The sequence below is a fragment of the Ceratotherium simum genome, chromosome 14 (assembly GCF_057802395.1).
Source record: "Ceratotherium simum simum isolate JZ-2026a chromosome 14, ASM5780239v1, whole genome shotgun sequence".
NCBI lineage: Eukaryota > Metazoa > Chordata > Mammalia > Perissodactyla > Rhinocerotidae > Ceratotherium > Ceratotherium simum.
The window spans coordinates 1,528,460-1,554,006 of NC_141913.1; the positions used below are offsets into that span (position 1 = coordinate 1,528,460).

The 25,547-nt window shown below is 41.9% G+C and overlaps 1 protein-coding gene across 4 annotated transcripts in view; it reads right to left on the reverse strand.

Annotated features, from left to right (window-relative positions):
* The window catches only part of LAMA1 (laminin subunit alpha 1), a 158,852-nt gene that overhangs the window by 10,158 nt on the left and 123,147 nt on the right, over nt 1-25,547 (reverse strand). For 3 of the 4 annotated variants that reach the window (XM_087438878.1, XM_087438877.1, XM_014780342.2), the window contains 16 exons: nt 24,444-24,560; nt 22,530-22,712; nt 22,054-22,208; nt 20,562-20,705; nt 19,472-19,605; nt 18,089-18,239; nt 17,193-17,317; nt 12,241-12,391; nt 11,438-11,582; nt 10,641-10,782; nt 8,117-8,231; nt 7,769-7,927; nt 4,140-4,291; nt 3,215-3,400; nt 1,672-1,807; nt 11-123 (listed from right to left, as the gene is read on the reverse strand). In XM_087438878.1, coding sequence (XP_087295004.1) covers nt 11-123; nt 1,672-1,807; nt 3,215-3,400; nt 4,140-4,291; nt 7,769-7,927; nt 8,117-8,231; nt 10,641-10,782; nt 11,438-11,582; nt 12,241-12,391; nt 17,193-17,317; nt 18,089-18,239; nt 19,472-19,605; nt 20,562-20,705; nt 22,054-22,208; nt 22,530-22,712; nt 24,444-24,560 — 2,308 coding nt within the window. Of the gene's footprint in view, nt 1-10; nt 124-1,671; nt 1,808-3,214; nt 3,401-4,139; nt 4,292-6,924; nt 7,111-7,768; nt 7,928-8,116; nt 8,232-10,640; nt 10,783-11,437; nt 11,583-12,240; nt 12,392-17,192; nt 17,318-18,088; nt 18,240-19,471; nt 19,606-20,561; nt 20,706-22,053; nt 22,209-22,529; nt 22,713-24,443; nt 24,561-25,547 lie in introns of those variants that run through there. The other variant, XM_087438879.1, reaches the window with a different exon arrangement.

Here is a 25,547-nt window from a genome sequence, read left to right on the forward strand (position 1 = left end):
TAATGCCTACCTCTTTCTGACAGACGACTGATTGAAAGGCAACACGAAATGGCTGCCTTGTGCAAGGCCAAACTGGTGAGCATGGGGGACATACTCCAAGGCTCTGTCCACGGCACACCGTTCCTGTAAGAGAGCACATGGACCCTCAGCCACGCACAGCTAGGACCCCACTAACACAAACAAGCTTTTTTCCATGGAGAAAACATCTCAGAAGCAATCATATCAGAACACCAACAACCACAAATAACGTGTTTGCACTGATTTAATCTTCTTTGCTTTAAATAATTTACTCGCCATCCCTTTATCTCTCCCAGAAGGCAAGTAGGGCTTCTGTTTTCCACCTCATGCTCACTCAAGTCATCAGATCTAGGGGCAAGGACCCCAGCCCCGGGAAGAGCCGGAGGACGGGCACAGCTGCAGGAGCAGCTCCGGCACACGCACCAGGGAACTGCAAGGCCTCCGTGACTGGCGTCTCCGCTTCCTCACGGACAGGAGGAAGGTGCAGTCAGAGGAGCTGGGCTGGAAGGGGCTCTGCTCAGGCACCTGCAGGCTGCCCGACAAAGCGCTCCGCACAACAACTCCAAACCAGGTGAGGCCTCAGACTCAGTTTTCCGGCTTGGGGTAGGCGGATGCTACCAAGAGAACTGTGCCCAGCCCAAAGACTGGCCCTGCCTGGGAGAGACTGCTATATGCAGGACTGTGCCATCATCCAAATAATTAGAGAGCATGCTCTCAATCAAGGAAACAGAGAAATCGGAAAAGAAAATGAAAACTAACAATGACTGCCGTTAAAAGTATTTTGTCAAAACTGGCTTTTCCTAGATGAATCAAATCTCTCTCTCTCTTTTTTTTTTTTTTTGAGGAAGATCGGCCCTGGGCTAACATCTGTGCCCATGTTCCTCTACTTTATATGGGATGCCGCCACAGCATGGCTTGACAAGCGATGTGTAGGTCCGCGCCTGGGATCTGAACCTGCGAACCCTGGGCCGCCAAAGTGGAGCGTGCACACTTAACCACTAAACCACCAGGCTGGCCCCCAAATCTTTTTTTTTTAAAGCAACAATGATATGTACAATGGCCTCCATAAGTGCCTTTTTTCATGTTTCTGACTAAATCCAAAGTACTAATGAGTCCTTATAGAAACTCTGCCAAAAAGCTTGCTGTATGGCAGCCCAGCGAGGGGGCCTGAGTGTTACGGCCTGCAACCCGGCAATGCTGTGCTGTCGTCCCAAGTGTGATCAGAGGACCATTCCCTACCCTGCCCTGCTCTGCTCCTCATCACATGGATGGCCCCTGTAACTCCTCCCAGGCTCCTTTGAAAAATGGCTTCCAGCTGGTTCTGCCGATGGAAGGCGGTGGTGGGAGATTGGAGGGCCGGTGAATGCAAGAAGCCCGAGTGTTTCTCCTTCCCTTCCAGCTCCAGGGGGCCTCCCTGGTGGGGCCTGTCTTCTCTGTGCTTCAGTGCCCACTCTGCTCAGACCCGCTGCTCCCTTGGCAGCCCCACCCCCAGGCTCAGGTGGCTTCCCCTCCTCCATTCGTGTCATTGCTCCAGTGTGCTCCGTCAGCTTTCCCAGAACCTCTGTAACAAGGTCCCCATTTTCATTTCCTCTGGGCTGCGCTCTGGCTTTCTGACTGGACCTGACTGATATAATTAAAGACAGCCTCTCTTACTGGACTTGGTAAAGGCTGGGGCTCTGGCAGGAGCTCGCTGTCTTCTCCGTGGAGAGCCAGCTTAGGCCTTTCTGAAAGCACACAGGTGTCCAAGTCTGCTTGTTCATAGTCAACCGCACTAGTGAAATCCAGAAGTCTAGACACAAACAAAGTATTTTCAAAATTAAAATATTACAAGTCAACACCTGAAAAAGCGTCATTTGATTATTGAACACTTATAATCCATTAAAAACCATTAATACATTACTCTTAGAGTCACCAAATTGACCACCTTTCACAGTGGCTGCAAGTCCGTATATCCTATCTTATACATTCTCTTGTTTGATTCTTCCGCCTGAAATGGCACCCACACCCCAGCCTATTGTGTGCTGTGCACCCGGCCGTTTCTGAACAGCACTCAAGAGTCGCCTCAAATGCTGTCTCCTCTTGCAGCCTTGGCTGGGCTGCCTCAGGGAAAGGCTCTGACTCTGGCCCCCCAGCACTGCACGGTGGCCTCAATTAAACCCTGATTTGTTTCTCACATGTTCCCTCTGCCATGAAGTTGTAAACTACACTTGTCATAAGTCCTTTTACTCTGCAGCCTTTGTAACCCGTCCCCTCTCGGCTTGTACCCCATTGGCACTTTCCAAGGACCTGGCTGTGAACAGCACAGAAATGTTTCTGCCCCATCAAGTGCCCAGCCTCAGGGCTTTCAGGAGCAAGAAGATGCCTCATCAATTAATTAATTAATAAACAGACAATTGGGTGAATAAATATATCAACTGTACAAATAACTAAACCGAGGCTCTGACATTATAACTGTGTTGAAACCCAATGCAATGTTTTATTCTTTCAAATTTCAAAGACTCCTGAAAGGTTCTTTCAACAGAGGACGCTGTCCCCACGAAAGACTCAAGTCCATGCTCAAGGTCACAAGCCACGTCAGCGGCCCGACTAGGAAGGCAACTTCAGCCTCCCGACGCTCAGCGCACATTCAGTTTCTCCTGTGCCGACTCTGGCCCCCCCAGGTCAGAGCACAGCTTCTGTCCCGCCAGCACCCTGACCACAGGCAGAGGGTGAGTGAGGAGGAAACAAATGGCCATGGGCACACGTTAATTCTCTTTGTCATCATGAGCTCTACACAGGGAACAGAGACTTTCAGTTCTTAATTAGACAGTAATTGTTTCAGGAGGAGCCACTAATAATCTGAAGCTGCAAGTAGCCCAGTTATAAAAGATCCTTTAAAGCAATGAGCTCAAGACAGCAAGAAACTTGCTTCACAAAATTTCTACATTATCTTAAATGCATGCCAAAAATGTATTTGACTTCTGCTGTTTACTAACAGTCCTGTGGAACTAATGTTCAATGATTTTTTTTTTTGCGATGACCAGATCTATTCATCATTCTAATCCAATAAAATCAATTTGGGAGACTTGCATGATAGAATAGTGGGGTTCACTTGTTATTCAGGAACTTGTAGAATTTTAGGCAATCAGATGAGCATCATTACTCTGCATAGAAGATTAGGAATCACAGAAACGTGAGACAGCACAGTTATGCTTACTCCACGTTAAAGACCAGGTCTCGGATGCAGCCATGGAATGATCTTCTCATCCTGAGCACTGCTGTCCCCTCGTCCCCTGGAATCCCCCCTATGTACAAGTTGGACACATTTATTGTCCTGCTTTCCGCTGATGGGGCCAACTTCATTTCTACAGGATTTGTCTCATCCAGTTGGACAGTGATCATTCTAAAAGGTCAAAGGAGAAAATAAAAGAAACGCTTTTAAATAAAATGAAACATAACTGTCCATTTCAATACATAATTCTATAAGTTCTTACCGAATAATAAAAGTTTCCTGAAGGTAAATTTTAACATGACATTGTGGGTGAAGAAAAAGGTAAATCTTGGAAATTAAAACTTACAATTGAACATTCTCCCAAATTGAATGGAATGTTATTACATCTTACTGAGTTCAATTGCCTTCTGGAGGGTATTTTTCTTTTACCTCTTAACCTGTGACAAAATGTCCAGTACGCTTTTAAAACATTCGGTCTATAGTTTCAGAGGAAAACATATAGGAATCTTGATATAACACTACTATTTTACTATTTAATGTTTCACCATTTACTATTTAGTATTGATATTTCTTTACTATTTACTACTACTATCAAACTAATTGCCACAGAATTAATCCACTGTAAAGACAATTTATACTGGGCCCTAGAAAAGGGCAGGATTAACGTTGTTCAATTATGAAAATTTGGCAAATATCTTATTACAAAGCCAGTGAAATTGATTTCCAAGGAGGTATTCTAGCAAGGTCCTGGAATTATTTTGGAACTATAAAACTCTGAAAGCTAATGAAAAACTCTGAATGCTAATGATGTTATACCAATTATCCCAATCATTTCACTGGGAAGAGTATCGAAACAAAGCTCCTACTGGGGAACCTTCGTGAGGTCACCGTGCCCTCGTTACACAAATACCTCCCACTCCTTATCAAGGAGATGGAATGCTCCTGTCCATCGCTGTATGTGCCCGTGGGAGCGTGCAGGAGAGCTCTTCTCAGGCTTGTTCCATCCCCAGAATTAACATGCACTTCAATGTGGCCTTCAATCAGCATGATGGAAAAGAAAGGCTGGGAATGTTGCACAGAGAATTCCCACAGAGAAAATATTACTATAGGATTTAAAAAATTATCATCTTATAAAGATAATGTGGGAATATTAGCACCAAGTAAGCAATTTCTTAAGAATATCACCATCTAAAAGAACTATTGTAAATATTGTATATTACTTTCTAATCTCTATTCATATAATTTACATTCTGTATTATGCTATTATCACTAACCATATCAAAGATTTCCATTTCTACATAGTCTTTATACTTATTATTTAGTGCTATATTATGTACCAACAAATAGATATGTCATTGATCTCTCTTTTTTCCCAGTTTTATTGAGATATAATTGACATACAACATTGTATTAGTTTAAGGTGTAGAACATAATGAGTTGATATATGTATATATTGCAAAATGATTACCACAACAAACTTAGTTAACATCCATCACCTCACAGTTACAAAATTTTTTTCTTGTGATGAGAACTTTTGAGATCTACTCTCTTAGCAACTTTCTTTTTTTTTTTTTTTTTAAAGATTTTATTTATTTATTTTCTTCCCCCCCAAAGCCCCAGTAGATAGTCGCATGTCATAGCTGCACATCTTTCTAGTTGCTGTATGTGGGACGCGGCCTCAGCATGGCCGGAGAAGCGGTGCGTCAGTGTGCACGCGGGATCCGAACCCGGGCCGCCAGCAGCGGAGCACACGCACTTAACCACTAAGCCACGGGGCCGGCCCTCTTAGCAACTTTCAAATATACAATACAGTATTGTTAACTATAGTCACCATGCTGTACATTACATCCCCAGGACTTATTTGTCTTACAACTGGAGGTTTGTACCTTTTGACCCCCTTCACCCATTCCTACTCCCTTCCTCTCCGCACACCCTATCCCACCTCTGCCAACCACCAATCTGCTCTCTGTTTCTATGAGTTTGGTATTTTAAGATTCCACATATAAATGAGATCATATAGTATTTATGTTTCTCTGTCTGACTTATTTCTCTTAGAATAATGCCCTCAAGGTCCATCCATGTTGTTGCAAATGGTAGGATTTCCTTCTTTTTTATGGCTGAATAATATTCCACTATATATATATATATACACACACACACACACACACACACACCACATTTTATCCATTCATCTGTTGATGGAGGCTTAGGTTGTTTCCAAATCTTGGCTATTGTAAATAATATTGCAATGAACATGGGGGTGCAGATATCTTTTCCAGATAGTGACTTCATTTCCTTCAGGTATATACCCAGAAGTGCAATTGCTAGATCATATGGTAGTACTATTTTTAATTTTTTGAGGACCCTCCATACTGTTTTCCATCTGGCTGTACCAATTTAATTTCCACCAACAGTGCACAAGGGTTCCCTTTTCTTCACAGCCTCACCAACACTTGTTGTCTTTTATCTTTTTGATGCTAGCCATTACAATAGGTGTGAGGTGCTATCTCATTGTGGGATCTATTCCTTTACTGTTAAAAATTTAGGTAGTTTCTAATTTTTTGTTACCATACATAATGAACATTTAACTTTTTTTTGGCCTTTGAAATTGTTTCTAATATTTCTAAAAGTGGGATTAAAGAGTTTGAAAATGTTTAAAGCTCTTAAAACTTTTTTGCCACACTGAAAATAGGTCCATCAGCTGAACTGGAATGTGAGCATTTCACAATACTCTTTCTAGCACTGGATGATAACACTCCTTTTTGCTGACTTAGTAGCAAACTTTGATTTGCCAGTGGTCCTGTTAAGACTGGTGGAGGAGTACAGTTGGATGGTTCCACAAAAAGTTAAACACAGAATTACCATATGACCCAGCAATTCCACTCCTAGGTATATACCTAAAAGAACTGAAAATAGGTACTCAAACAAACACTTGTATGCAAATGTTCATAGCAGCATTATTCATAATAGCCAAAATGTACAAACAACCCCAGATGTCCATCAATGAACTGATATAAACAAATTATGCTATGTACACAGTGGAATATTATTCATCCATAAAAAAGTACTAATGGGGGCCGACTTGGTGGCGTAGCATTTAAGTTTGCGCACTCTGCTTCGGTGGCCTGGGGTTCTCAGGTTCAGATCCTGGGCGCTGACCTACGCACTGCTTATCAGAGCCACGCTATGGCAGCATCCTACATATAAAGTAGAGGAATATGTTAGCTCGGTGCCAAGCTTCCTCAGCCAACAGAGGAGGATTGGCAACAGATGTTAGCTCAGGGCTAATCTTCCTCATACACACACACAAAAATTACTGGTACATGCTACAATGTGGATGAACCTTGAGAACATGCTAAGTGAAAGACACAAAAGATCACGTATTATGAGTCCATTTATATGAAATATACAGAATAGGTCAATTCATTCATAGAGACAGAAGGAAGACTGGTGGTTGCCAGGGGCGAGGAGGAGGGGGAATGGGGAGTGGCTGCTTAATGGCATAGGCTTTTATTTTGGGTGATGAAAATGTTTTGGAACTAACTAGAGGAGGTGCCCTCGAAACACTGTGAAAGCACTAAATGCCAGTAAACTGTTCACTTTAAAATGGTTACTTTTATGTTATGTGAAGTTCACCTCAACTGTAAACGAAAAGAAAACGGGCTCCAGTCAATGGAGTGCATAAACCGATCTGTCATCGCCAGCCCTTCGCCAAGTGGCTCCTGATATATTGGGTCTGCAGACCAGTGTGTCAGTCCTGGCTCTGGTGTGCATGTAACAGCTGTGTGACTTTGGGCGGGTTAACCAGGCTCTCTGAACCCATTTCTTCCTCAGCGAAATACAAGAGGCAGCATTCCCTCTGTATAATTATAGAGCAACGTCTGCACAGTAGAGGATAGCACTCTGTAAACTGTAGTCGTGCGGCCTCTACTTCATTAAGACAATACACTACCCTTCTGTAAAGTCTCTTCAAATATGTGATATATGCAAAGTTTGAGCAGAGGAAAGGGTAAACATCACCTACGCTATTGAAACGGAATATAAATATGGAAACCCATCAACTTTTCTCTCTTCTCCTACTGCTGGTCCACTGTGCTTATCACAGGCCATATTTCTCTTTCTGCTCTATTGAATCTTATAACAATGGGTAAAGAAAATTCTGCTTCATGGAGCAGAATACAAAAAACTCTAGAGAATTTAACGACTTGCTGTTTTAGCCTTAGAATGAAAAGTAACAACCAAACGTGGAAGAAAATTCAGTACATGCTATCTGAATGAGTTTAAAAAGAGTTAGAGGTAGGAAGCAAGTTATCTTTCTTCTCAGTAGCTAGACAAGGAAGATGGATTATGCAACACAAAAAAATCGCTGATTCATAAGGGAAACACATTCAGCAGTAGTAACTTTTACTTGTTAAAAACGCATGCCAACAAACAACCCGGGGCACAGCTACAATAAATGTTTATGACTGAGTCATTTTCCATCCAGTCATTTCCTTCCTGAGCGCGTGGCTCTGCAGCGATAGCATCTGAGCTACTTACCCCATGGGCCTGCCGATGACTCTGCCTGCCCAGGGCAGCCAGGATGATGCCACTACTGTTCTTGGTGGCAAATGTTGCCAACAATGCCGATTCTGGTGACAAAGACTTGGGTGGCAATTCAATGTAGCCGCCTTTCAAGAAGCTAACACTCCGGATGGGCTGGTCACAAAGGAGAAGGAAAAGCAGCGTCAGGCCCATCTGCATGCAGAATCTCCCAGGGCGGAGGTCACTGCTAGCTGCCCCATCGTTTCCTTCACCCCACTGGTCTAGACTGTGTTACCTTACGACATTGGTAAATCAGTGGGCATTTAGAGAAACTCATTCCGACATTAATAAAATGCTTCCCACCTCCAGTATGCAGCCTTTTCTCACGCCATACGAATTTCTGAGTAAATCAAAGGTCGATCTGGATATTTCCAGGTTTTTGATACAACCCACATAGCTTTTGCTGCTGACACCTTTCCTGTAGGGAAGGACATGAGAACAACAACGACAAAATTTGGGTTTTATAATTCCATTTTTGAAAGAAGGAATAAAAATGGACCTACAAATAAGAAAGATCTATTTCCATGTGTCATTCTGCAGAAATGTCTAGGCCTCCCTCTAAGAAGGATATTGATGGTGAGAACTTCAGGTCAAACAAACGTTCTTCTTAGGACTAAAGGAAGAGATTGAATATAGTGAGTTTGACTACTTAGATGGCCACCTGGATAAAAATATATTTAATATTTTAAGGGAAACTATTATAGTTATTACAATTTAAATATACTCATTAAAACACAGGCCAATTATAAGAAAGACAGGCATTGTCACAAGAAATTATAGCACAGAGACTGCAATCAGTCTCCATGTAGAGTAGAACGTTTGCCTCCCACAGGAGCAAGTGTAGGCGATGTTATTTCCTAGGATCACATGGCTAGAGAAGTCATTGGCTGTTGTCCATATAGCACATTCATGAACTCTGTCCTGAAGGAAATAATTGCATTTAGTGAAGTACGGGATTATTTAAAACTATTTCTTAGGCTCCAAGTCAATACCATATTTTTCTTAACAAAAGTTGCCACACTGCTGTAGTGAGTGGAGTGAGGCTATAATGTGGTCAGGCTCTCATTTCCAAAATATGGAGACTCCTGAACATCTCCAAGTTATACTCTTAAGCATCAGCTAGTCACAGGAGAACTTTGCAGGAATATAGCTTCCTGTTAGTCATATCTAATTTTTTTTTTTCTCTCTGTGTTGAGCAATGAGCTGTGGAACATTAAGCAAATACATGATTTAGGGCAAATTTTAACCTTTCTGGATCTCAGTTTCTTCCATTGTAAGTGAAGAGGCTGGCCTGGATAACATCCAAGTCCCTTCTAGCGTGCAAGTCTGTGATTTGGGATGTCTTCCTAGAAAACGGACTCTGTCCTTTTCTCCAGTGTCTACACTCTGTGCCATTTAGGCAAAGTACAGATGACCCATGACATAGCTTGTTGCTCCAGGAGCACCCCCTGTGCCACCACGTGAGGGACTGATATATGGAATCAGGATTAGGAGACAGGCTTCCAGTCCTGGCTCTGTCTTGGCAGAGGGGTAAGACTTGGGCAAGTGACCAACTCCTTGAAGTTTAAGTGTATTCATTTCCAAGACCAAGGGGTGGTGGTTGTAAACTATTTCCTCGGAACTTTCCAAAATTTCTGCAAAGAGAAGGTGAGGAGGGCATGGGGAAGTGGAGTCTGGGCTGCTTGACCCACAGCAGTTGGAGTGGCTGCACTTCTGTGCCACACATTAGGATTCTGTATGAGAACTCAGCTTGAAGACAGGGTATTGCTACAAATACACATTTGAAAACCACTGGGCTGGGTGACTCAGTTTGGAGATCTGATGATTTCACTCCCTGGAAGCTGTCTTGCCTTGATTGCTGGCCTTTCATATATGACTTAAAAAAAAAAAGGTTAGAGCTTTTTAAAAAACAAGAAGAGTTAGACCTTAATATTTCCAATTCAAAATTACAAAACTGAGGACAATGAACCACAGAAAGTTTATGTAAATTATTAAAGTCACAGAGTCAAAGATGAATCAGTGTTATAAAAGGATTGCATTGCCTCTCTTCTCTGCCGTCTTTCATCCAACTTCCTGATGCTGGTCTTTCAACTTTCACACATGTTATTCATTCTAATTACACAAAGGTAAATCCAGACACCTCTGCAGAAAACATGTTTTGTGTTTTGCCTAGAAAGAGATTCTACAACTCTCAAATGTCTAGAGAGGAAAACGACTTGTGATGGAAAGTGAGGTCTCCAAATATGGCAAAGTAACAATTTCTAAATGTTCTAAAGTCAATAAATCTAAAATCATTAATTTTACTACAAAAGGCTTTCTTCACTTCCCAATTAATATGGCATATAGTGGTTTGAATCAAAGTATATGTCTTGGGTTAAACTGTGTCCTCCTCCAAAGATGCTGATGTCCTAACCCCCAGTATCTGTGAATGTGACCTAATAGGGTCTTTGCAGATATAATCAGGTTAAGATGAGGTCATTAGGGTAGGTCCTAATCCAATATGATTGCTGTCCTTATAAAAAGGGGAAATTCGGACACAGAGAGACACACACACAGAGGGAAGACAATGTGTAGATACAGAGACAACGCCATCTATGCGCTGAAGAATGCCAGAAGCTACCAGAAGCTAGGAGAGAGGCTTGGAACAGATTCTTTCTCACAGTCCTCAGAAGGAAGCAACTCTGCTGACACCTTGATTTTGGACTTGTAGCCTTTAGAACTGTGAAAGAACACATTTCTGTTGTTTAAGCCACCTAGTTTGTGGTACCTTGTTACGGAGGCCCTAGGAAACTAATATAGTGGTGAATTCTGTACTGTGATATCATACCTTACAACTCTTGACCTAGGTAATCCACCCACATAAATTGGATCCTTATCAAGACGATTGAGGTCAGAAGATGCTCCTGGAGTTTCACCTTGCTTGGTTTCTTTATAACTGGTGTTATATGCATCAATAACTGCTAGGAGGCCTAAAAGGAATAAATAAGAAAATGAAAATCACTTTCTACTTTAAAGTAAAATACAAACTTCTGCTCACAAAGTTCATCTACAAAGACACGTTCTTTTACATTCTGCAAATTTGACCAATGAATGTTCTTGACTATTAAATGAAAATCCTCTATACAAAAGTCAATAAATCCAGAATACACATCACTAAATGATAGCAGCATGTGTGTGGAAGAAAACAGAATAAATTTGGTTCTTGATTCCAATTCAGCATTTAATGTTAAATAATGCACCTGGAAACCATAAACAAATAGAATTATAATATTCCTCCAGCAAAATGTGAATCCTGGGGCCGGCCCAGTGGTGTAGTGGTTAAGTTCACATGCTCCGCTTCAGCAGCCCTGGGTTTGCGGGTTCAGATCCTGGGCGCGGACCTATACACCGTTCATCAAGGCATGCAGTGGCGGCTTCCCACATACAAAATAGAGGAGGATGGGCACAGATGTTAGCTCAGGGCCAATCTTCCTCACCAAAAAAAAGAGTGAAGCTGGTGCTTAGTATTCCAAAGAGAACAATGGCTTTCAATTAGAATATCCTTCAAGAATACCCAGAAAGCTAAAGTAAATAAATATGGCTGATTTTGGAACACTTCTATTCCCATGTGGGTGATCGACTTACCTTGCTTTCGGTTTCGCTGGAAGGCAATTTTGTACCAGGTGCCGTTGTTGTAGCGCCTGTCTGTAACAAGAGCAAGAGGCCCTGAGCCCAGGTCAACTGTAACTTTAATTCTGCCAAGGACCAGCTCAATGGACAAAAAGTCTTTCTGTAAAGAAGAGAAAACAGTTACCCACGGCTACATAGTGATCACAAGATGTCCTCTCCGTTTAAGACAGGGAGGGCAGGATCCTTCTAAGGTCAAATGGAGAGAACTGGACCTGGCCCAACTGCCAGAAGTGTCCACGCAGGCTTTCTAGAACACTACACAGATGTGGGATCAATTCATCGTTACCAAATCTACAATTCAGTAAGAGAAGTGTAATCTCTTTGTATCTTTTTCATTTAGGTTGACAAATGGGCCAGTTCTAAACATAAAGCTAGAAGATTGAGAGAAATCACCAGCACATGAGATAAAAAATAGGAACACGTAATTCCTGTGGATGGATTTCAAATAAGGCCAGTGTTCAGCGTGAACATAGAACAAGACATATTATTTCAGCTCAAAATTTAGTAACAAATGTCTAATTGATATCTATAACAATGGGAAAGCTGTTTTCTACTTGGTGCTTTTCTGTATTTTCCAAAGGTTCTTCAACAAACTTTTATTAATATAATAAATTATTTAAAATGGGGAAATAGTATGGCATATATATGTATATATTATATTAAAATATGCTCCTAAAACAGTCATTAAGCATAAATATCCTCATAGCAAGCTAACTGTATACACACAGTAGGGCCCAGTGCCCCATAAAGATTCTTACGGTGCCATCTGAAGCGAGGTAGAGAAGAAGGCCATTAGGTGAAAAGGTACTAAAAAGCATGATTATCTGAGTCACTGTAGCCCGGAGTGTCTTTTCCACGACAGAATACCCACTCCCATCAAAGTGGAAGGAGGAGTCTTCATTCTGGGGGCTGCAAAGCAGAGTAGAATACAATCCATTCTCAGGAAGAAGGTAATTAAAGAGAACAAACGACACCTTTACTGAGTGCTCCCTCGCAAAAAGTGTGGTAGAGCTATTATTTCCATAATTTGACAGCAAGTGTAAGTCATAATATCTTAAAATATGCTTGCCATGAGATTATGCAAGACAAATGCCCGGTTGCTTTATAAGGAAAAGAACAGTAATGTAGGCAAGATTCCCTGTAATAAAAAGAAAGTTCTTCAAAGGATGGATAACTGCTACAAATATGTCTGTTTATCAACTAGATTTTTTGTCAGTTTGCTTGTTCTGATTTCTTTTAATGTAACTGTCCTCTCTTAATTCCAGTGCTTTCAGAAGAATTTTTATATTGACATTTATCACCCTCTGCTGGTTTTAACTAACACATCAGCTAAACTTGAATTACAATGGAAAATAAATATGTACCAATGTACCAGAAAGATCATTTTACAAAAAAAAACATTGGGAAAAAAATCTCAAAACTCTGCAGGATGAGCTTAAACAGAGTTCTATAAAACAGGCCACAGCACTTCTCAGATAAGTGTGTTTTCCGGTCTTCCCCACGCCTCAAAGGCTGACTCGATCCACTACTGAATTACAAAGTAAGTTCACCTGGAATATATCATCATTATGTTTAAAAAATATTTTTCTGGAATATCATAGGGCTTGAAAGTGAAACTTGGATTAGGGTGTTTTTGGGTATGCATTTGAATTTTTCCCAGTTGAAGGTATAATAACCAAACTCAGTGCCACATCTCTAGGCAGGACAGAATAACCAACAGTGAAACTGTTTCCATTAACAGAAACAAAACAAAACAAAAAACAGCAGTGCCTTGTGAAACCTGAGGTTTCAAATTTACAGCTTCCTGCAGTTCAACGTTTTCTAAAAATTTCTGTCTTGCTATCTCTTTTAGGAAGTATAAAGCAAATGCACTCTGCATAAACTTAAACTGTTGCTTAATTCTTAATTATTTAATTCTTAAACCTGTGGCTTCCTAGAAGCACTTTCTATTGCTCTATTTCTTGGCTGACCAGAGTTTCATGTGGCTAAGAACACAGACTTTAGAACCAGACCCCTGGGGTTCAAATCCCAGTTCCCCAACTAACTAGCTGTGCTTGTTGGAAAAGTTACCTAACCTCTCTGTGCTTCATTCCCTCCATCTATAAAATAGGGATAACAATAGAACCCCTCTGAGAGCTATACCTGATTTAATACATAGAAAGTTCTTAAAACAGTGCCTGGCACACAGCAAATGTTCGTTTCATTTCAGCTGTGATTATTCTGCTCCAGGTCCCCATTTTGCCTATTAAAAGCTGAACCTCAAAAATTAAGTACCTTGCCCAAGGACACACTAAGAAAATGGTGAAGCCAGGTTCCAGAAATCTGTCTTATTCCACTGTGCATGCCCTCTCCCTCCCCAGACCTCATGAGTTCTCTGTTCCTGAGAATGTGGAATCTTCGCTTCTGTCTTCTCGCCTTTAACGCGGCCTGCCCAAGTGAGGTGGCCATGAAGATGGATGAATTCAAATGAAGGATGATATGACTGAGAATCTCCTGAGGTCAATGACACAATTCAGGGGCTTGTCCCCACGTGTGGCTTCCATTCTACCACCACGAGATACATGTGCCTTTCGAGTCAGCTGGGTGCCTGTTTCCCAGGTGGGCCACAGGAAGAGAGCTCTGGGCCCCTGGCTAGGTAAGAGGCTCGGGACGAACGAAAGCAGGGTCGGCCACTGTGCTTCATGGATAGCTCTGTTCTAGCATCCATAAGTTACAGGTGGGAGCCCTGCAGTCAGACAGCCCGGGGAGACACCCCCCTCTCCCTAGCTCTCAGCCCTGTGAGTCTGGAAGAATCACTAGACCTCTCTGATCCGAGTTCTCACTCACGCGCTGGGGATAACATGGACCGTACCACTCCTCAGCGTGCTGTGCAGCTGCCGTCAGAATGAGATGATGCCTGGGCCTCAGGCCTAGGGTGCTGCCTCCTCTGGCGCTGCTCCCACCTGCCACAGCGCACAGCACTTATGTGATGTTTCCATGTAAGTATCTCCCCTAGACCATGAGACACCGGAGGGGACAAATTCGCGTAACTACTGTTGACATCACCAGTACCGAGTGGGGGGCCCAGAAGGGATGACTGACCTGTCCCAGAGGCAGCCAGTGCTCTATGGCAACAGCCACTCACAACTGGTACACCTGGTAGTTAAATAAAAGAGTCTTTTCTATATTTAGGTGAGAACTGTTAAGAACAGTGATTTATTTTGTAATAACCTTTGAGACTGTTTATAATTATAAACATATGCTGACACCATGTAAAGAAGTGTAAATATATTCAAAGAGGGATAAAAATTACAATTAGTTTACTTGGTAATAGGAATCAAAGTTAAAGGTAAATGCCCATACTGAGAACAGATTTTTTAAAAATCTAAAGGCCATCAGTGGACCACACTAATGATTCAATAATAGCAAATTCCACCCAAAGGTAGAGGGCACAATGCATTCTGATCAGTGGTCTGCTAAATGGATTCGTCACTAGAATTAGTTGATTAGCTGTTTGAGCTAAAGTGTTTGTCTAATAGGGGAGGTTACCGAAAATGAAGACAGTTCAATCACTTTACAAACCTAGACATAAGGCACTAGTTTGTCTATAGTAGCACTCTCCAAAGTATGTTCTGGAACATAAAGAGTTTGGGGTCAATGAGTCTGGGAAATGCTGCCACCCCAGCCTCTCCCCAGGACAGGGCTACTGTGCACATTAGCATACCAGAGGCTCTGACCGCCTCACAGTCAATAAACGTGCTGAAGTTTTTAACTCAGTGTTTCCCAAATGTTTATGATCAGGACACACTCTCTGCTACTTGTTTTTTTAAAGGAAAATCTACTAATATCCTACCAAACTGGTACTATTTTTAAAAAAACATGTTTTTGGAAATGTTGGTCGACAGCCAGCTGATCTGTTCAGGACCCAGAAAAACTTAGGTTGATGCAGCTAATGAGTCAGTTAGGCCTTGAATCTCAGCTGTGGAGCCAGCCCTCTACCAAAACCCAGACGTAGGATTAACATCAGGAGGACGGCAGCGCCTGCCAAGCCGTCCTCTCAGTAGCAACCTTCATCTTTCAGTCAAAGGTCCAGGATGGGTGGAAATCTGGCGGAAGGGCAGTTCTCAAGGAGAACTAAACTGAGAGCCACAGAGGAAACTGACTTCCTCATTCCAACAAGAGAGAAGAGCCAGCAGTCGCTAAATTCATTCATGGCTGCAGTGTGAGGGCAGCAGTCCTAAAACCACTGGAAAATAAGCGATGAAAACTGGGGACCCTGGAGGGGACAAAGTCCAGCAGTTGGAGCGCTTCTCACACTAGAATTACTAACTGCTGGGGAGACTGCTTCCGTGCTCGAGAAACAGCACGAGGAAAAAGCGGCGTTTGAGAGAGCCTCGATGCGTGTGCTCGTGCTCCCCAAGTTCTAGAGCAGGCGCCATTACTTCACAACGTCATATCATTTTGATCATATGTGCCAACTACAAAACCTTGGTTTTTCACATGTTTAGGGTCAAGAAAATTAATCCTGAGACATTTACCTGGAAAGCAAAGGACTATCACTACAAGCAGATCAGAGATGAACACTGGTGCAGTGTTTCAAAATATAAAGAATTTTCACAAACATCATGTCATGTATTCATCACCATAGCTTTGGGAGGCAGGTAAGACAAGTATGATTATTGTTTTCCTTTTCTGGAAGAAGAAACCAAACCTCTGCGAGGTGCGGTGACTTACTACCCAAAGTCACCGAGAGAGATCTGGTAGGAGAGCTGGGCCGGGAGCCCGAACAACTTAGGCCCAAACCCAATACTCTGTTTAATCCTAAGGCTCCAATGACCACACTTCTGATCATAACTTTTTAAGCAAACTAAGGAAGGGGAAAATAGCAAATGAAAGGCTTACACTACAAAATCCCAAGCTGTGAGCCATATGAGAAAGCAGACCTGACAATGACAAAATGAAAACTCACCCACGAGTTCCTAAATGTAATGCAAGTTGCTTCTAACTGATCTTGTCACAGCTCACTGTTATTACAGACATCTATCTGGACAGAGCAGCCCGTTGGAGAGGAGAAATCATATCAGATATTACATTTCTCTAGTGGCAAAGGGAATCTACTGTCTTAATTACTAAAGTGCTAGAAAACAGGTCTTGTATATTTATGGGGTTGCAGTCATTTTATTAGAAAATAACAGAAAATATTTATTAGAAAATAATCTCACAGAGCTTTGTGAGATTAAGTTATTAAATGCCTTCTATTATATCAATATATGCAGAAGATGTTAGGTGGTTGTTCTCCATTTCCAAATGCATTTTATTTCAAGATTTATAGAACTGAGGAATAGAAAAGTACTTATCTATAAAAATGGACAGTACAAACGAAAATTCTTATCCTTGGAGGTATTTTCAAAATAAAAACGTACAGTGATTTACCCAAGACTTAACTGTGGCTCTTTGAGACAGAAGGTTGTTTGAGAAGTTGTCTGATGCTTCCTGATTTTATGATCCAAGATCAAAGCATACAATACAAGACATAGCAAAAAGAGTACTTCTTTTTAGGGGTCAAAAACGATACCACGCTTCTATTAGCAAATGATCTACATCATATCCTTTGCAATAAGATGAGGGACCTCACAAACTCTGTCATTCTTGATATGCATGTAAATTCTTTAAGCAGTCCTCAGATGTTAATAGAATAACACACCATGTGTTAAATCGTGGGGCACATTACCTTCCGAAGCAGCCACGGCACTTCCCCTCCCTTTCAATATAGTTCCATAGGCCGACTGACTGTCCATTCAAGAAGGCCTCTCCCATGCAGCCTTTAAAATGAGTAACTTTCACAGCAGGAGACTTCTGATGTAAACAAACGAACGAACATAACCCACATATAGTTAGCAAAAAGGACTAAATTCTCCAAGTGCACGAACCTCCTCTCTGGGAGCTCAAATCTAACAGTTCCAAATTTTGAGAAAACAACATCCAGAAAAATGGCCAGTTTGTAATCACTGGATTTCCTTCCAATTATGAAGTGAAATTCTAGAATGAGGGACAACTGCACTGGATCTTCAAGATCATCCCAGTTCCTAGGGTTGCTGGAGATGAGGAAACAGAGATCCGGGGAACGTGGTCACTGCCGGGGGCCTGGCTGGGACCTAGACCCTTACTCTCATGTCAGAGCCCTGAACCAAGTCCAGGTCACAGGATAACTGACATAATCAAATAAACACGATGGGCACTTTCACTAAACACCAATTAGCGTTAGTCTACCACTAGCGTTGGAATAGAGATAAAGGAACTTGACAGAAATTAATGTGGCATATTGAATGTCCTGTTTCATCTCTGGAAAAGAAACCTAAAGAGCAAAATGAACCATTGGCCTCTTTTCCATTTATACTATTTATTAAGCATGATCCTTTGCCCTACAAAACCAACCCAACTCTGCAGATGAACCATCATTAGGCAAAATAATAGAAGCAGAAAAATCTTCCTCTGCCTAGGATATATTCAACAATTTAATCATATTAATTTTCTATTGAAATATATTTGACATATAACATTGTATAAATTTACATATAAGTAAAATCAGCCTATCAGTGCTATTCAGATGAATGTTCATAATGTTACCTTGATCTGTCCTCCAAGCCCTCCAACAAACATTAGTGTTGAATTGTTTATCTCCAGAACATTAGCTGTTCCAGGGGATTTCCTTGTTTTTGTTGGTGGCTTTTGAGTTGCGCTCATTTCCTTTACACTCAATGAACCAATGTTTCCAAATCTAAGAGTCACAAAGAATTGCAGAAAGCATACTTTCAGAACTGCACGTCAGTCCACATATGCACACATCTGCTTCATACACAGCCTCCCTCTGCTTCTCCCCACGGCCAGCGCGATGGCCCCAACTGATCTCCCTTGTTCTAGCCTCACCCGCCCCACCCCTGGTGTAGTCTCCAAAACCGTGTAGAGTAGTTCTTCCAAAATGTAAATTTCTTTTTTTTTAATATTTATTTATTTATTTAGTGTGTGTGTGCAAGGAAGATCAGCCCTGAGCTAACATCCGTGCCCATCTTCCTCCACTTTATATGGGATGCCACCACAGCATGGCTTGACAAGCAGGGCGTAGGTGCGTGCCCAGGATCCGAACCAACGAACCCCGGGCCGCCGCAGCGGAGCGTGTGCACTTAACCACTTGCACCACCGGGCGGGCCCCCATCTTCCTCCACTTTATATGGGACGTCGCCACAGCATGGCCTGACAAGCAGTGTGTCAGTGCACGCCTGGGATCCGAACCTGGGCCGCCAGCAGTGGAGCGTTAGCACTTAACCGCTACGCCACGGGGCCAGCCCCCACCAAAACATAAATTTCATCATGTAAAACAGTTATAGATAATGAGTTAAACTATAATGAATTAAACTATCACCTTTAATATTTCCCCATTTTTATAGATATCAAAGCAAAAGGCAAAAATTCCCAACAACACACCATCAACAACAAACATAAACCATAAAATTATGGAAAAGTAAAAAGAAAGATATACCTAAAGCCGCTTAAGAGTAGTGACCTCTGGAGAGGGGATTTAAAAGGAATAATTTTGCTTGGTGTCTGAATTTTAGGAGAACCCATTTCCCACTTGTATCCTTCTCTTCTGCGTCTTCTACTTGCACACCACTGCCAGCCCCAGGGAATTTCTACCGTGCTAAGTTTTGCCCCGGTTTACTGGGGAAAAAACATTTTATTGGGTTGGCTGCCTCAGACTTAGACCTAACATTCTAAAGGTAACATCAACTTTTAACTTGTTTCTTCTTTTATTGTTGGTTTTGGCAACAAAGTTTATTTCTTCTGTAATTAAAAAAACCCCTTATTTCTATAGTTAATCTAAACCAAGTATTCTTTCACTGTAATCTGACTCCCCAGAACCTTCTAAGACTATTCTATGATGTTACAAACATGTAATTACTTGTAAGATACAGTTTAAAAAGAGAGATGCTTGGAGAGAACTTTCTCTACTACCTGGTTACAGAGATGCTGTGCCATTTGTCGTTATCAATCGGGAAGTCTGGAAATTCCAACCGTGTTGACCCGGACCCCATATCCCAGAGGAAGGCCACTTTCCCTCGTCGCATCTCCACTGCCAGGAAATCAGACTAGGGAGCAGGGGCGTGAGTGAGGATAAGTTCACATGCCAGACTGCTTAACGACTACCAAAACACTTTAAAGAATGAGTCCCTACAGCATTGTCCCTATTCTTAAACAAACAAAAAAGAAGCAAAAAACAAAAACTCGCTTCTTTGGTCTTTAAATGCCCCCTGGAGCTGGAGCGTGACTTAGAGTCCTGGTGGTGGTGGCCGCCACAGGCCATTAGGCTCATGGCCTTCCCCAGCATGCCTCTCCACAATGCCTCCCAAAAAGGTCCTCAGGAAAACTCACTGGGGCACACCCGCAGTCTACGGGGAGCATGAGGGAAGGCGCTGGATTGTTTGCCCAGTGTGAGAACGCGATAGATGAATGTAACATACGCAGTAAGACAGGAGCCCTGACATCCCACACCAGGGATGCATGTGTTCTGCACACTGGCTCCTCAGAAGACATTTCAGATAATATTTGTGCTTGTTGATTTTTTCTGCCCTAACACAGCCAAGGGTTCCGACCCATTTCCCCTGGCACAGCCAAAGGTATCGGTGGTCCTCCACAGGGAACTTGCCCTCTGGAGCCATCGGAATCCTGTTGGGTGGGAGAGCCTGGTGAGGTTTGATAATTCTGATGCGTCCCTTAGGGTGCTTGCCTCCACTCCTGGTAACCACCACCAACATCGACTTTACAGACCCAAAGCTAAACTCAGCGGCTTCAGAAGCCACAGAAGGCCTTACAAAAAATTCATCGAAGCCACAGCTTGCTGTTAAGATGACAGAGGGAGGCACCTTTCCCTCCTGTCACTTTCCTTCTCACAGGTATTCATTCTTATAGTTAATTTTTCTAATGCTATCAGTTTACCAAAAGGTTAATTCCCTTAGAAGAATTAGTGATTTCACCAGAGTGTCAATTCGGAAAATACACGTGTCCATAAGAGACTGATTGTTGCTTTCTGTGGGTCCATACTCACGCTGGTGCTGCTGCCGAGGTAGAAGAGGAGGTTGTCGGGTTCGCTTGTCTTCATATTTAGTGTTAAGGTGTTATAGTTCGTGGAAGAAATCTGAGGCTGGTAGGCCCGGATACAATCTCTGTCTGCAGACACAGCAACTTTAATCTGTAGAAGGAAAATGGAAGAGTCCCATCATAGTGACACACTCGGGCAGGGCACCAGGAGTTCGAAAGTGCTATTCCACCATGTGCCTTCCCTGGTAGGCAGCTTTCCTCTCCTGATAATACGCAATGCTCTGTGTTTCATAAAGGGAGAAATCAGATGGTGATGAAAATTATTTTATATGGAAAAATCAGTCTTGGGGTTTTAAAAAGAGTATTTTATGTAGGAAACTGTCTTCCTCACGTGATTTAATTCCTTAAAGACAAAGAGCTTATCCAAATCACCTTGGATAAGCTTTGCACCTGACACAGAGAGGATATTTGATGATCATTTGTCAAATAAATGAAGGGGTAATCTATTTATTCATTCAGCAAATACTTATAGAGTAATTATTGCACTTATTATTTTGATAAGTGATTATTTGCAAATGTATCTTACATTACCCTTCAAGACTAGAAGTTTGTATTAACTGGAGCATTTGGAATTATCCACTGGGCTTACATTTATTTGGTGACTGTAACTAAAATAGATGGACACCTGAGCTCATGTAAACCGACAGCCCTCGTCCAGCGGTGAGGTCATTCGGTGGGGGGGCGGGGGAACCAAAGAGCCAGAACTCCTTTTTCTTGGCTAGAAGGCTTCAGGAGGATAAACATTATACCAGAGGTCACATTTATCCTCGATAGGTCCCCAGGAGCATGAATGCATATTCTCTCACAAATCCTGTTTCCTGAAACTCCTCTCCTTTAGAGGACAGCCAATGCCGTGTGCCATGGAGGGCCATAAAGCATTTCCTCAAGTTTGGGCTTCTCTGGGTGTCAAGTGTTTCATGCATCTCCTCACCAGGATTTGTGCAGTGTTTGTGTGTATACACACTGCTCTGTCAGAGTCCTAGAGGATGAGGCCCATACCACATGAACATTCTGAAGAATACTTGGATTATTGAAACCAAGCTGGTAAAATGATAGAAATAGCACCATATGCAACCAATGAAACTTAGAGTGATGTTAACACTTAGACTTAATGTGTTCCACACCATTTAGCTAATAGTTATGAACCTATAAATCGAGGCTACAATTATAAATCTCCATAAAGACTTTGCTAACAACATTTTGAAACCTGGTAAATAAAAGCAGAAATCAAAGAAAATGAGAATAATTAAATACACTTTAGTAAATATACTTAAGACAAGGCTGTGAGGACTCTGAGATTGTTGAGAGCTGAGTCAGTGGAAGCCTGGGGGACGCAGTGGGGCAGAAAGCCACTTCTCTGACTCCTCTGGGAGCTGGAGCTGAGGGAGCGTCAGCGAGGGGAGTGCTGGGTTTCCTGAGCCCCAGGGCCTCTCACTCACAGACGCTGCTTGTTTCCGGGCCTGGCTGATCAGCAGCTTAATTTCTGATAGGTTTCTGCTCAGGTTCTCTTCTAACATCTTCAAAGGCTTCAACCGATCAAATAAAAGGTTGGCTTGTGTTTCCACGTCTTTAACTTTTCTTCCAGCTAACAGAGCTAATACGAGGTGGCAAGAAAATTGGCAGGGGTCGGGGTTGGGGAGGACACAAGAGAAATTAATTGTTCATTACTAATGCACTGGATAAAACAGAATATCCTAATAATCAAATCCCTGAAATTTTGGTAAATATATGAGAAATGCACCAACAACATGCATTCACCCAAGACCCCTCTCTTTCTTGATAAGTGCAAACCCAGATGTTAGCGCATTTTTATTTTTTAGGAATACTGTTTGTGAACAAGGCACCATTGTGCACTAGGCGAGCTCAAAATTGCACGATGCAGACTTTCCTAATGGGAAGGGAGAAGGTGACATACTGTTCATTGAGGAGTCACGTAGAAGTCTGTCTGTTTCTTGTAATGTGGCATTAACCCTGGACAGGTCAGTTGATGTATTCAACAGCTTCTGGCTCCATCCCACAACATTCTTCAGAGCACTCGCAGCCCTGTGGTTTGCAGAGGTGGCCAGCTCTTTGATTTTGGTTCCTTTGTCTTTGACACCTGAAATAAATTTATATGCAAGCATGCACTCCAGTGATTACACACAGAGAAACCACATAAGACCACAAGTGTAATTTTACACAGAAAAATGTTACAGTATTTCTTACTGGTTGTTGAACATAAAATGAGGCTGCTTCTTTTTAATGACCATATTAAGGCTGCATATCATATACTCTATTGCTTCCTTTTAGGGTGCAGTAAAATAATTTTGGTAATAATCCTCTGTACTGAAATATGATTTCAGCACACATGAGATCACAAAGCAACTGCTAATTGCCAAGAGCTCAGTGTCTTACATGTTAATAAGCTAAACTTCATTTGGTCCCTTTTCTCTTACTCTCTTCTCAAGTTTATTAAATACCTTCTTCAAATCATTCCATGTCTGGATAAGAAGGTTTGGGAATTCAAATCTGTAGGCGAGATGGAAGCGTCCTAAGTTAGAGGATGTGGTATTTGCCCACAACATCAACTGGCTGCTAGAAATAACAGCAGAATAAAGACTAAATGGTCACTCAAGATAAATAGGAATTCAGTTATTCTAGAAAATCTGGGTGATGATCTTTTTAGAAAAGGCACTTGTATTTATTTTACAGTGTTGAATCATAACTGGGGCAGAAGCTAGCGCTAGAGGAAGCTGGGTAAGGTGTACAGGTATTCTCCTTACTCTTCTTCTACTCTTCTGCAAGTTTGAAATTACTTCCAAATAAAAGTTATTTCTGAGTATTTGGCCAACATATACCATGTGTCCTTAAAAAAGAAAAAAGAAAAAGAAACTTTCAGATCAGAGAAAGCTCCATTGATTTAAGGTACGAGGTCAGTCCAAGGCGCCCCAAGCCCAGCTCGCCAAGGTAGTTTTCACGCTTACGAAGTGAACCAGCAGGCAGAACTGTGGAGAGGTTGAGGCATCTTGTAAAACTTAAAAAAAAATTCTTACTAAGAAAAAAAAGAGAAGGTAGAGGGAATGTAAATAACGCACCACAGCAGGATTCATTCACATTACACTTCTTAAAAGCTATCCTATTTAATATAGTAATGAATACTGCATTTCCAAACCATCAATATTAAAGTGGTCTATTTTAGAATGCCTTATTGCCTCATGAAGATTACTAAGCAAGAGTTTTTTAATTGCCCACATTTATAATGAGTCCAACATTTTCCCTTAAAGCAGGAACATTCCAGCTTCTCTACTTGCTAACTTCTTTGAATGACCCTTCTTGCATCTAAGGGACATGTCAAGCCCATTTTAAGAGCAAGCAATGAATACTGTAGCATAAAGTCTCTAAGGTTTTTGGTTTTGTTTTTTTGTGTGTGTGAGGAAGATTGGCCCTGAGCTGACATCGGTGCCCATCTTCCTCTATTTTGTATGTGGGACACCGCCACAGCATGGCTTGATGAGCGGTGTATAGGTCCTGCCTGGGATCCGAACCCGCGAACCCCGGGCCGCCAAAGCAGAGCATGCCAAGCTTAACCACTACACCACCGGGCCAGCCCCAGGCTTTTGTTTTTTAAGAGTATAATTCTTGTATTTCAATGCAGGTGCCCTGAAGTTATTAGAAAAATAGTGATCTTCACTTCCAAAGCACATTCCTCTGCAAGTAAAAACTATGCATCTTGCTCTCGCTTCCAGTGAGGGCTCTTAATCAGACTTGAGGCAGGGCTTCCTGATGCTCATGTGGGATGGTTTTGCAGTGAGAAGACATTGATCAAATCGAAGACTCCCTTTCCACTTACCTCCAGGAATTGCTCTAAGCATCGAGAGTGATCTATTGGTCTGCCTAGTAACTTTAGCAGCATTCTCTTGAAAGCTGTTTGCCGTATTTTTCAATTTACTCAGCTCCAATGTGATACCTATTTAAGGGGGAAAAAAGTGTTCCCTTTTAGGCTAGCCTACTAAAAAGTTGCCTAGACAACAGTTTTCTTTGTCATTTCTGCCCATCTGTAGCATAGACAGCTTTCTACAGAGACTCCCAATATTGAAAGTTTTTCCAGCGAGACTTAGCATCACTGATTATAGAAATTGTGTGTTTAGCTTCCTTGATCATTTTTCTACTTTGCTGGTTGCCCTTCTTACTAATATTTCTTCTTAAATTGCAGGTCCAATTTAATTACAGCTCAAGGGTAAGGAAGTGTGTTTAAATCACTCAGTCTTAATCATACTCGCTAACTTCCTACCCATACCTAAATCTTGGCCATTTTGCTCCTCTGGGTTGTTAACCCCAGACGTGGGCTCCTGCCGGGGAAGCTTCCTCTCAGGCTCCCTCTGCCTCCTTGGCCAGGGACCCCCCGCTTCTGCTCCCTTCTGATCACCTAATAGGCACTCAACCCAACCTCCTCCAAGTTGGATGAAAGCTTTTATTTTTAAAATTTCTGTTCATAATACACAATCACATTTGGATTCTGAACGCATGGTTGAAAAATAAATTATTTGATAAAATCCTAATGAACATGATGGTTCTGCCTAAAATTCTAATTGTGAGAAAATTCATTATTTTGTGACCTATGAAATATCTTTAGTTGTGTAAACTGAAACCACAGACCATCAACATTGATGTAGAGCTTGTATTTAATGCTTTATGATCAAGCATTATGGACTCCCTACACTGTGAGGTGACAACATAAATTCTAAATTGTTCACTCACAGAGAAAGGAAAATTATGTAAATATCCAAGCCCTTGGCTCAGACAGCTGTGGAAGGATGCAGGACCGGACACGGAAGCAGTCTGAAAGGGGAATGAGCTTTGTTTATGGCCCAGATTCACTCCTATAGGAAAAGACTTGATAGTTTTGATATATTAAGGTAAAAAGTACACTATATGTTATATAACTTGTATGTTT